Source organism: Dreissena polymorpha, chromosome 15 (assembly GCF_020536995.1).
Source record: "Dreissena polymorpha isolate Duluth1 chromosome 15, UMN_Dpol_1.0, whole genome shotgun sequence".
Classification (NCBI taxonomy): Eukaryota; Metazoa; Mollusca; class Bivalvia; order Myida; family Dreissenidae; genus Dreissena; species Dreissena polymorpha.
In genome coordinates this window covers 61,524,330-61,537,636 of record NC_068369.1, presented here as the reverse complement: position 1 = coordinate 61,537,636, position 13,307 = coordinate 61,524,330, and the positions used below count along the sequence as shown (strand labels likewise).

The 13,307-nt window shown below is 35.4% G+C and overlaps 1 protein-coding gene across 3 annotated transcripts; it reads left to right on the top strand.

Annotated features, from left to right (window-relative positions):
• The first annotated feature begins 1,377 nt into the window (after positions 1-1,377).
• On the top strand, positions 1,378-12,751 carry LOC127860658 (zinc finger protein 91-like). Of its 3 annotated transcripts, none has more exons than XM_052398894.1 (6): positions 1,378-1,526; positions 3,608-4,725; positions 6,030-6,175; positions 7,190-7,398; positions 8,705-8,798; positions 11,423-12,751. In XM_052398894.1, exons 2-6 carry the CDS (start codon positions 3,613-3,615, stop codon positions 11,937-11,939), a joined length of 2,079 nt encoding a protein of 692 aa, XP_052254854.1. In that variant the 5' UTR covers positions 1,378-1,526; positions 3,608-3,612; the 3' UTR covers positions 11,940-12,751. The 3 variants fall into 3 exon arrangements, with proteins under 3 accessions (XP_052254854.1, XP_052254855.1, XP_052254856.1); XM_052398895.1 differs by having other exon boundaries at positions 1,388-1,535; XM_052398896.1 differs by having other exon boundaries at positions 1,395-1,467.
• Positions 12,752-13,307: the final 556 nt, after the last annotated feature.

Below are 13,307 nucleotides of genomic sequence, written 5' to 3'. Positions count from 1 at the left end.
TGCTTTCGATTCATCAAGGCTGACCTCTCCGGCTTCCTTGGCGGTTAAGGGGCACTAGGCCCCGCCGGTACAGCCCGAACCCATCATTTGAAATTACTTGCAGCTGGAAGAGAGTCCCCGTTAGAAGGTAAGGTTCGATAGCTCCTTCTTGAAAGATGCCAATGAAGGAGCCTCAGCCACTGAAGCTGGGAGTCTATTCCAGAGAGGTATGGTGTTTGGGAAGAAGCTATGCTTGTAGCAATCTGTCTTAGTGGAGTAGGGCAGGTACTTCTGTTGGTGTGACGCTCTTGTCCTAGAGTTAGTTTTCTGTAGGTAGTCGTTGGGATTAATGTCTATGAGGTTGTTGGTGATTTTATACAGGAGGGTAAGTTGTATTTTCTTTCTTCTGGTTTCAAGGCTTTCCCAGTTGAGGTTTGTAAGCATGTCTTGTACGCTGCTTGTGTTTCTGTACCGATTAGAGACGAACCTTGCTGCCCTGCGTTGCACCATCTCAACTTGTTTGATCTGGTTTTGTTGGTGAGGACTCCAGACTGTACAACAGTACTCAAGATGGGGCCTTACCATTGAGATGTATGCTTTCGTCTTAGTATCGCTATTTGAGTTTTTTATATTCCGTCTCAGAAAACCTAGCATATTATTTGCTTTTTTCGTCTTGATGTTGATATGGTCTTTCCATGAGATGTTTGATTGTAGTTGGACGCCTAAATATTTGGTGCTGTGTTCCTCCATTAAAGTTATTCCTTTCAGTGTGTATTTTGCTTTAAGGGGTGATCTTCCTCTTGATGCTCTGAGAACGCTGCATTTTTGTGGGTGAAAATCCATGCCCCATTTCTTTTCCCATGATGCAAGAGTGTCCAGGTCTTTTTGCAGGATTTGCTGGTCGTTTGGTGACTTTATTTGGCGGTATAAGATGCAATCATCTGCGAAGAGTCGTGTTTTTGAATGCAGGTTGTCGGGGAGGTCATTAATAAATATTAGGAATAGTAGCGGTCCTAGGACTGAGCCTTGGGGCACTCCGCTGACAACTGGGACATTTTCGGACGACTTCCCCTCCACTACGACTTGTTGGCTTCTGCTATGTAGGAAGGAGGTTATCCATTGATGGGAGGAGCCTCTAATACCGTAGTGGTCAAGTTTATTCAACAATCGTTTGTGTGGCACTCGGTCGAAGGCTTTGCTGAAATCGAGTATGATCATATCAGTCTGGATTCGGTTATCAAGTGACGCTGCTAGTTCATGGGAAAGTGTGACTAACTGTGTTTCGCAGCTTCTCCTTGCTCTAAATCCATGCTGGCAGTCATTCAAGATGTTGTGTTCTTCCAGATGTTTCAGGGTATTGCTGACTAGTGGAGTTTAACCCAATAAAAATAATTACAAGGTTACCGCCCTTGTTTATAAAAACTCGGATAAAATTTAAACAACAAAAGTCATTTCAGAAGAATTTGCAGAATTATAGCATATCGATACGTATGTGCAACGCGTTATATATTCGCTCCCAAACTTTTTAATACAACGGATTAAGACAGGTGATATATGTGCGTTCAACTAACAAGATCACTGTAAATTATTTATGTGTAATAACATACTTGTTGCGTTACTTAGTTCACTGAGTAGTCTAGCTGAAATAATTCGCGTTCAGAATAAATCTGAACGCTGAAACTCCGGTCTGCAAAAACCATAACGAAAAATAAATACAATACTATTATATCAATATGCTTAAAATTGCAAAATAGCATTACCAACTCATAAAGTTTTAGTTAATTAGTCCATTTTTACCTCAAATAGCGTCGATTTAAAGTTAAAAGGCATAATTTGTTTCAGTTTAACTTCTGCTTAAATCGCAATACAATCACTGACCTCTCGCAATGTTATGAAATATTTAAATATCAACCAATCAGAAGAAGGCATTACGGTGTAATAGGCTGCGTAATCGATTAAAATCTACCTGCCGTATACAGCGGGCACAGCGATTGGAATTGAAAATGTGAGTAGTGTGTTGATTTAAATTGGTCAGGCGTGCAAAATTGAAAGAGTCATTACATAATTCTTACGGAACATTATTGAGAAATGAATTATCTACACAGGTATGCAAATATTTTTGCAATCCGTTGATATTAACTGTCTGATATCGGGGCTTGAATGTTGGGCAACAAATTCCTTGCGCATCAATATAGACAAAGAAGGAAAACACTCGCTATTAAAAAGATAGAGTGGACTATTGACGCCAAGAGTCTGCCAAAGCAAAAATCATCAAAAGACTCTTAGGCGGCAATTTATATTGACTATGAGTAGTCCAACTTGTTGACGCTCTCAAATATTAAGCTACTTTTTATATTGGTAATATTTGGAGCGTACAACGGGGGAAAGACCAAAACAATGGTGGAAAGTTTTACTTATTTGTCTATATTTCGAGTCCGTATATCAGACAGTTTATATCAACCGATTGCGATAATATTTACATACCTGTGTAGATAATTCATTTCTCGATAATGATCTGTAAATATTTTGTAATTACACTTTGAATTTTGCACGCCTGAGCAATTTAAATCCAACCACTATTGAAATTTTCAATATCTCTTGATTTGCTTGCTGTGTAGATATGAATCGATAAGTAAGCCTCGATCATATTGTGAACATAAACATGTAATTCTATTATAAGTTTTAACTCAAATTTCTTTTATGCAGGAACGATGAAAACAAAATCTATTATACATTAACATAGTTATTTAAATAAAATATGTATTTACCACAGTATTTAAAGTGACATTATGCGCATTAACAGTATATGCTATGTTTATAGGTGTCTATCGCAACAGTTGGTCATTTTTGGTGTTTTCACTTCATATACACTTATATTTGTTAATGCAGCATAAACATACTAAAACAATATCCCAGAAAGAGAAAAATAATGCATTTGAGTATCAACCGTACTTTCTTTTGACAACTTATCATGCATGTACGATGTGAATCTAAATTTAGTTTCAGTGCGGATTTGTTCCTACGACACAAAGACACAATTTTCTTTTACGGATCATTTTAATTTCCTGCAACGATATTTATTCATACGACACAGGAACACTAACTCAGATCCTAATAAAAAGACAGTTCCACTTGGCATAGAGGACTGGGACAGTCATGTAAAATATCGAATATAATTTATATTTTTTATAAACAACTGGTAGCAAGATGAGTTGCAGTTACCACATTTTGACTCACTCTTTTGACCTGTTAATTCTTTTCAGTTCAATTCAACAGTGAATAATGCCCATAATGTTACTTTAAATAAATAATATAAAACATTTTTATTTAGAAAATTATATGGTCACTTATGCAATCAATGCAAGCTATCTTAAATTGCTTTCTTTTCTGTAGAGTGTACGTGTATGTATGAGCGATATGACATTTTATCTTTTTATATTTATTCATTTAACTGCTTTATAGCTGGTTGTAGTAAAAGATTAACTGGTAAGTGATTTTTGTAACATATGGCATCTCTAGTTCTAATATTTAATATCTTTTTTGACCTCAGTGACATGTCCAAATAACACTTTTGTACATGTATATGTTTGTGTTATAAACTTTCTTTTTGTTTGCTTGTTTGTTTAAGTACAAATGATGACTGATCAAATGGGACACATTTGCAAGAATAGTCAAACATCCAGATTGGGGAAACTGAAAGAACTACTTACTGGTAGACAACAAACAAAACATGAACTTAAATGTGGAGGTTGCTCCCAAACATTTGTGACCATCTGTGCTCTTCATGAACATCTGTCAGAGCACTCAGAAACAGGCTCCTATCACTTTGATAACTGTACAGGCACTGCATTTCCTAAGCATGACTCACTGTGTGCATACACTCAGTATGATCCAAATGATACTGGATTGATAAATGACATAATTCATTGCACGAGTTTGACTGAGCCATCAGAAAGTCATGAGATGACATACAAGACAGTGATCGATGCATTCAGTAACACAAGTACTGAGTGCAAGAGAAGAAGTAACAGAAAAATCAAACCCAATCAGAAATATAATTCAGATAAATTTATACAGGATGTTTGTTTAGAGATAACACATCATACCTCAAAAAGTGACAAAGTTGAACAGTTAAATGCAAATGAGCATGATCAAAATGCTTATTTAGGAAGAGAAGTGTCCCCAGATCTGCTCATTCTTGATCCAAAAGACTCTGAATTAGGTAAACGAACATATAATACAAAAACATGCGGAAGTATTGGTAAGAATGATACTAGTAAAAGAAAAATAATAACTTCAACTGTTGAGAATGTCCTGCATAATACAAATGACAGTACTGAAGGTAAAACTGATCCAATCATAAATGAAATCCAAAGTACAGATGAACAGACAGCCACTGAAGCTTTGCTGGAAATAAGTGAATGTAACTCAGAAAGGGTGGGCAGCAATTCTAAATGCACCAAAGTTAATAAAAGATGTAGAAAACCTATTTGTTCTGCACATATACGGCAGAATTCTTCCGCCAAAAGCAAGAAAGACACTAAATATAATGGGGATCCGAATAGTAAAATTAGAGATAATTCAACAATGGTTAAATTATCTGCTAAAAGTGGACATCTTCGAAAGTGTAAAATTTGTGGAAAAGTTGGAAGTTCAGCTGTGATATCCTATCACAAACATATTCATCAAGGCGGATATTCCTGTGAGAAATGTGGTGTGCAGTTGAAACACCCAAGAACCTTAGCTGTAAGTGGGCTGGTAAACAGTCTTACATTCTCTTGTTTTATATCAATCATTGTCAAGTTACTGTTACAAGATGGGTCATTTTATTTAGTTACTATAAAATATTATTATTTGATATGAATTAATAAAAACAGTGAATGTATTTTAAGCTTACATGTACCTGAGCACAAAGTGCTCAAATTGGGCTCTTGTGATTAGCTGTCTACACAGGTGTCAGGCATACACAAGCGTTCATTTAGCAGCAAAGGGTGTGCATTGTAAATGTTAAACTTGTTACCACTCTAAAGGCCATATTTTTCATTTAATCTTTATGAAACTTGGTAAGAATATTTATCATGGCTCATGCTTAATTAAACTTGTTCAGAATGTTTATCTTGGAAATATCTAAGCTGAATTTGTGTCTGGGTAATGTACTTTAAAGAGCTACATGTAGATCATCAGATCAAATCATAAAAGCCTTGCTACCACTCTAGAGAACACATGTATTTTAGAATCTTGATGAAAATGGTCAAAAGTTTTATTTTAAGAATATATAAAATGAGTCAAATCTGGATCTCAAAAACTAGGTTGCAGGTCAAATATTAAAAAAAACTTGTTAACACTCTTGCCATCACATAAATGACTCAATCTTGATGAAATGGACAAGATACTTGTATTTATCATGACAATTTCTAGGCCGAGTTTGAATCGGGGGGGGGGTCCTTGTGTGTCCAAAAACTTGGTCACCAAGTCAAATCTTGAAAAAATGACATCTTGTAACAACTGTACAGGCAACATTTATGACTTAATCTAGCCTGATTTGGATCTGTGTCAGATGCTACCAAAAAGAAGGTCACTATTCAAAACTTCAATATGTTAGACCACAAATTAAATTCTTTAATATCGGTGGTTGGTTTCCTTGAACTCAGGTAAGCAGGTCATTATAACCCTCTTGCTTGGTTCAAGGATCTTGATAAGACCATTTTATCTGTGTTTTGATATATCTATGGAATAATTAAGATTCACATGTTGTTGATATTAAGATAGCTAGAAAGCTTGTAGACTGCAACGCTTGATGATGATTATAATACAAAGATTATATAGCAGGTAGAAACCAAAGGCAAGATTCTTATGTTCAAGATAAGTAAAAAGATTACACGAATGTAGCTGGTAGCTGGTAAATACCAATAAGTCTCTTTAACTAATGTCTTAATATCTGTTATGTTTTGTTATTTTCTTGGTTTATTGTTAAGCTTGCAGAACACAGAATTATAAGAATTTTCTTGAGATCAAAACTAGAACAAATAATATGTTTTCTGCCGTTTTAGGCCCATCTTCTACAGCATGAGGCCAAGCAGTTCAAGTGTGACCAGTGTGGGGCTGGTTTCCGGCGCAAGCAGTACCTAGACACACACCTGCTGATCCACAGTGGGGAGCGACCTTTTATGTGTGAGGAGTGTGGACAGTCGTACAGGTAACATAACCTGTCACCAGGGAGGTTTTATACATGAGTGATTTCAGTTCTGCACGTTTGTTTTTCACAGTTTCACAATATTTTTTAAAAGAAGATAACAGCTGTCAGAGCTATAGCTTCATGAAAAAAGCAAATGTTGAAATATTTAGGATCACACTGTACATGTACTGGCATAAGTTAGTAGTGTTTAAATCTGCACAAGTTTTTTTTTAATGTTTTATGTTTGGCTTTTTCAGGAAATATGAAATAGTTCTTTGTTTTTTCATTCTTCACTTAACTTGAAGTGTGTCATATATGAAAGTATGAATGATTTGGCATGACCAATCAATATTCGTTTCCATTTTTCAACCTCTCCAGTTTAAAGACTAATTCATTGTGTGATTTTATTCAGTTCTGTTTTGATAAAGTATTTTAAAAGAATGAAATATAAGTTATTAATTAATTTACAATGATAATGTTCTAAAACACCATTTGAGTTTTCCTGTCACTTAATTGTTTGTTTAACTAAGCTTAACTTGTGAATTTATACATAAAAGATAATTGTTAGTTTAATTCCCAACCTGGCCACATAACTGACTTGGTGACTTGGTGATTGGGCAAAATGTTAATATTCATGCACCCCTATCATTTTATCAAGTATGGCTCTTGATATTTACTAGCATAAAAACAGGCAGTATTTACTGGTTAACCAGCTACTAGTATATCCAGAGAATGTGAGGAGGTTAGCTAGCCTCCATAATATGACTGAATTTTTAAAATATTGTTGAAATGGCAAAAATCCAATCAAATAAAAGTAGTTCTAAAAACCTCAAAACACTCAATAACCATGCGACTGTGTACAATAGAACCAATCCTAACCGTTTCTGCAGTGTAAGAAATATTCTTGAATTACTTATAATGGTTAAACCTGTCATAGAAGTATGATTTTATTTTCTGGCACTGTAATTGAGTCATTGCTTAATGCTAAGATAGTCCTTCTTTATTGTGCTTTAAAATTATCTATCATGTTTTCAGAAGTGCATCCTGTCTTTCGCGACATGTACGGCACATTCATAAAAATCTTCGCAGCCATGAATGTGACATCTGCCATGAGCGCTTCTTCCGTATCGATCACATGAAGAACCACCGTGTCCGGCACTTTGAGGCAAAATTGCAGTGCAAATACTGTGGCAAGGGATTCAAGGTTCTTCCTGACCTGAAACGTCACATGTTAATACATACGGGTAATAAGCTAGCAGGTGTTTTTTTAATACTGATTGTAACGGCATACATTTAAAAATGACCTGAGCAAAAAGTGCTGAAGATGGGCAATTGTGATACCCTTTTGTCTTTCCTCATGCAGTGTGTGGTGTTGGTTGTCAATTTCTTAGCTTGATACCACTATAGAGGCCACATTTTTCATCCAGTCTTAGATGGAACTTGGTCAGAATGTTTATTTGGACTATATGAAGGCCTAGTTTGAATGTGTAAAACTAGGTCACCAGGTCAAACTATAGAAAAACCTTGTTACTACTCTATAGAGGCCAAATTTTGTAATCAATCTTGATAAAACAAGTTCAGATTATTTATCTTGACATATTGCTAGTAATAACAGTCTCCGTCTCTTAAAGGTCAAGGTCACACATAAAGGTTAAATGTCATTATTGAAAACAGCTTGCAAATATCTGGCCACGTTCTATATTTGCCATATAATTATACTTTTGAAATGACTTAACAGAAATTCTTTTCTTCCTAAGACAACAAGTTGCTTTAAAAACTTTCTGAATCAAAGGACAAGGTCACACTTTAGTGTTCAAAGTACAAATTTGGTGATAACACAGCTTGTTAACTGTAACTTTTAAATGCAGCATGCTATTGTAAGATTTCTTATTACAAATGATAACCATGAGGAGACGGCATGTTGTGCGTAAAATATGGCGCCCTACCTCAAAGGTCTAGGTTAAACTTAGAAGTCAAAAGTCCATTTTAACATAACGTAGCTTGAAAAGTCCTTTCTCAGCTATAACTTTTGCCATATATTGATTGAGTTTAAAATAAATTTGCAAAAATACAAATCATTTATTTATTTAAGAAAATTGGTACAAATACAACATAATAAGGCTGTTTGATTGGGGCTAAGCTCGTCGCTATACCTCAAAAACACACTTCAAAGATCAGAGTTGGCCCAAAAGCAGCTTTTTGCCATTCATCATGCCATATTAACATAACCTACCACTAATAAGATTATAGTGTTCAACATGTGCCTTCCATGAATTCAGGTGAGTGTTCCATGGCCATCATGCCCTCTTGTTTAATGAATGCAGGTTAATTTTCCTTATATTATCATAAAATAAACTGGTGCTTATGTTTTATTAGCATAATGTCTTATTGTTAAAACGTTTTCCAAATGTTAGGAATTCATACATGTTTAATGTGGAATTTAAACGTGTAAGACAAATTATTTCTCATTAAAAAACCAACATTCTGTTTAAAATAATTATGCATCATTTAATTACATGGAACCCAGGTCTTTGTGCCTGTCCTTTTCAGGTGAAAAGACCCATATATGCCCGCTGTGTTCACATGGTTTCATTTCTGTATTTCACTATTACAAGCACATGATTAAGAAACACAACATCGACAGGTGAGTGGTGCTAGACAAGTATTGCAAAACCTCTTGAAATCTGATATGCATAGTGTGCTTTTTATGTCCCCCACTACAGAAGTGGGGGACATATTGTTTTTGCCCTGTCTGTTGGTTGGTTGGTATGTCTGTTTGCGCCAACTTTAACATTTTGCAATTACTTTTGCTATATTGAAGATAGCAACTTCATATTTGGCATGCATGTGTATCTCATGAAGCTGCACATTTTGAGTGGTGAAAGGTCAAGGTCAAGGTCATCCTTCAAGGTCAGAGGTCAAATATAGGTGGCCAAAATCGCTCATTTTATGAATACTTTTGCAATATTGAAGATAGCAACTTGATATTTGGCATGCATGTGTATCTCATGGAGCTGCACATTTTGAGTGGTGAAAGGTCAAGGTCAAGGTCATCCTTCAAGGTCAGAGGTCTCCCCCACTACAGTAGTGGGGGACATATTGTTTTTGCCCTGTCTGTTGGTTGGTTGGTTGGTCTGTCTGTTTGCGCCAACTTTAACATTTTGCAATAACTTTTGCTATATTGAAGATAGCAACTTCATATTTGGCATGTATGTGTATCTCATGAAGCTGCACATTTTGAGTGGTGAAAGGTCAAGGTCATCCTTCAAGGTCAGAGGTCAAATATATAGCTGGCCCAAATCGCTCATTTTATGAATACTTTTGCAATATTGAAGATAGCAACTTGATATTTGGCATGCATTTGTATCTCATGGAGCTGCACATTTTGAGTGGTGAAAGGTCAAGGCCAAGGTCAGAGGTCAAATATATGTGGCCCAAATCGCTTATTTTATGAATACTTTTGCAATATTGATGATAGCAACTTGATATTTGGCATGCATGTGTATCTCATGAAGCTGCACATTTTGAGTGGTGAAAGGTCAAGGTCAAGGTCATCCTTCAAGGTCAGAGGTCAACTAAATGTGGCCCAAATCGCTTATTTTATTAATACTTTTGCAATATTGAAGATAGCAAGTTGATATTTGGCATGCATGTGTATCTCATGGAGCTGCACATTTTGAGTGGTGAAAGGTCAAGGTCAAGGTCATCCTTCAAGGTCAAGTATATGGGTCAAAATTGCGCATGTAATGTCACTTCTGCAATATTGAAGCTAGCAATTTTATATTTGAAATGCATGTGTATGTTACAGTATGTGGTTCTTTTAGGCTGGTCTGACGGCAGGTAAAATACAACTAACTGCAAATATATATTTAAATACTATATATTTAATGAATATCAAAGAATGCCGTTCATCGTACGTATACAACATCAACAAGGCATAGCATCAACGATTGATGTTATATCCATACTTGACGACAATGTAAACAACGTAAACATAAATAACAATGGCGACGATGGATGTTATGAGTACTTGAATACAGGTCGCACAGGTAATTCAATCTTACTTACATGTTACATAAAATACAATATGAAAATGGCTAAAAACATACATAAACATAAAACAATGTTACTAAAGCAATTTACCTGCAAATATATATTTAAATACTATATATTTAATGAATATCAAAGAATGCCGTTCATCGTACGTATACAACATCAACAAGGCATAGCATCAACGATTGATGTTATATACATACGATTGGTCAGCGCTAGAGGGGAATTAGCATAACAAAGGAGAGTGGACAGGTGGACAGGTGAAGATAAATATAGAGGTTAGTTTACCTGATACTGTATATGTCAACCTACGCCTACGTACATCTACGAATACGATGAACTTGATGGACGGACCTGAACTGTATAAATTAGGTGATGTAAAGTAACACAAAATCATTTCAAGCATTTATACATTTTATTTATAAAAGATTCAATTATTGACCTGTAACATGCATCTCAAGGAGCTGCACATTTTGAGTGGTGAAGGTTGAAGGTCAAGGTCATCCTACAAGGTCAAACATCATATAGGGGGACATTGTATTTCTCAAACACATCTTGTTATAAAAGATTTTATATGGTTCTGCTTTGTTTGTTGCTCCATATGTGTTGGTTTTTTCCAGAATGTAGTAAATTCTGGAGTAAGTCTATTTAAAATGTTATTTTACAGCTTTGAAAACAAAAAGAGCAATTGCAAAATTATTTTATTTGCTATACATGGAATTTTTTAAAACGACTTTGTTTTCAGGATGCAACTCTTTACAGAACAAAAACTTTACATTTCAAAACAGAAAGAGTACTTGACGTTCTTATTTCTAATTTTGAAACATAATTGTTTCCAATTTATTTATTGTTAGTTCACTTTCAATTGTTTTTTATTGTTTACCATATTCTATTCAATAAGTTATTGTGTTGCGCCCATTCCCAGTTTGATAAGTTTTTACCGTACTAAATGGGTTTACCGATATCATTAGGAGTCTATATAACAGGCACTTTTTACCAATATGAAAAACATAGCCAGTGGGTAACATTTTGCAGTTTATCTGTTCTTTATTACAGAAACACATAACTTTAAGCTCACTCTCTTTGTGTAGTCAATATTTATGAAGCATGTTTTGAAAATCAAAATACAACATTTTAAGGCAACGTTATTCTCACATATCAGTATAAATGTATGTGCATCTGTATGTTTTACTTAAATTTTCTTCATAACTGAAGGTGCAAGGCAAAGAAAATGAAAGAGCATTTCAAGGCGATTTCTGGATCGGGAAAGTGTTCTTCAAAGGGCAATCGCGTTACTATTGCTAGCAATTTAGTTGGGGATAGCGTGGTTACTATGGAAACAGAATCAGGTAAATTCGGAATCGGTGATATATATACCAAAGAGCTATTCATCGCAGTTGATGAAGATGTGGATGATCAGAAGTTTATTGCAACCAGCAAAAAATCTAAGAATCTGACCAAAAGAAATATTAAACGCATAGACGTAGACTTTCAGACGACTGTAACCATGGGTCAACAGCAAGCAGATGAAGTGCAAGAGCGAGAGCGAACTCCGTTTCATGGCGAAGGTTTACTGGATCTTATGGGAAACGGGTCATCTCAGACAATAATTGGAGGCTCCGACCTGAACATGATAAACCAGTACTTTGATGACGGAGCTGAGTCAGTGATTGTCCAAGATTGTGATTATGCCGCAGAGATCGTTATTGATCATAGCCTGATGGATCCCTAGCTTATTGAATTATGTGTTAGCATATGTTTATGCTACCATTCATTATCATTATTTTGGCTTTTTTATGTCCCCCACTATAGTAGTGGGGGACATATTGTTTTTGCCCTGTCTGTTGGTCTGTCTGTTGGTCTGTCTGTTTGCGCCAACTTTAACATTTTGAAATAACTTTTGCTATATTGAAGATAGCAACTTCATATTTGGCATGCACGTGTATCTCATGAAGCTGCACATTTTGAGTGGTGAAAGTTCAAGGTCAAGGTCATCCTTCAAGGTCAGAGGTCAAATATATGTGGCCAAAATCGCTCATTTTTTGAATACTTTTGCAATATTGAAGATAGCAACTTGATATTTGGCATGCATGTGTATCTCATGGAGCTGCATATTTTGAGTGGTGAAAGGTCAAGGTCATCCTTCAAGGTCAGAGGTCAAATATATGTGGCCCAAATCACTTATTTTATAAATACTTTTGCAATATTGAAGATAGCAACTTGATATTTGGCATGCATGTGCATCTCATGGAGCTGCACATTTTGAGTGGTGAAAGGTCAAGGTCATCCTTCAAGGTCAGAGGTCAAATATATGTGGCCCAAATCGCTTATTTTATGAATTCTTTTGCAATATTGAAGATAGCAAGTTGATATTTGGCATGCATGTGTATCTCATGGCGCTGCACATTTTGAGTGGTGAAAGGTCAAGGTCATCATTCACAAGGTCAAGGTCATCCTTCAAGGTCAAACATCATATAGGGGGACATTGTGTTTCACAAACACGTCTTGTTTAATGTGTATTTGTAAAATAAACTTTGAATTGAAGTGCGATGCTTTTATTTAAAACTGCAGATCATAAATTATTCCCAATACATTTCTATAACGTAACAGTATGATAACATGTTTACTATTGCATTATTTTATATCATTTTTTCTAGTAAATAATTTTAAGACAGATGTAGAGAGACGTTGAATAAACAAAGAATAAATATATAGAACAGAATGAGATTTTCAAATACTGGTAACAAAAATCATTATTCATGCTTTGCACATGGGCTGTTTTGCTTGTAAACGGCTTTAGGTGTCATTCTTAAATATGACTGTATAACTTATGGGTGTTCATATTTGACTGGTCTGTCAGTGTGACTTTTTTATGGCCCTGGATCGAATGATCGGGGGTATATTGTTTTGGCCTGTCTGTCTGTCATTCTGTGGAAAACTTTAACCTTGGTAAAAGTTTTGCAGTATTGAATATTTGTTTTAATATTGTAGATAGCAACTTGATATATTTGGCATGCATGTGTATCTCATGAAGTTGCTTATTTTGAGTGATGAAAGGTCAAGGTCATCCTTCAAGGTCAAAGGTCAAATATATGGCTAA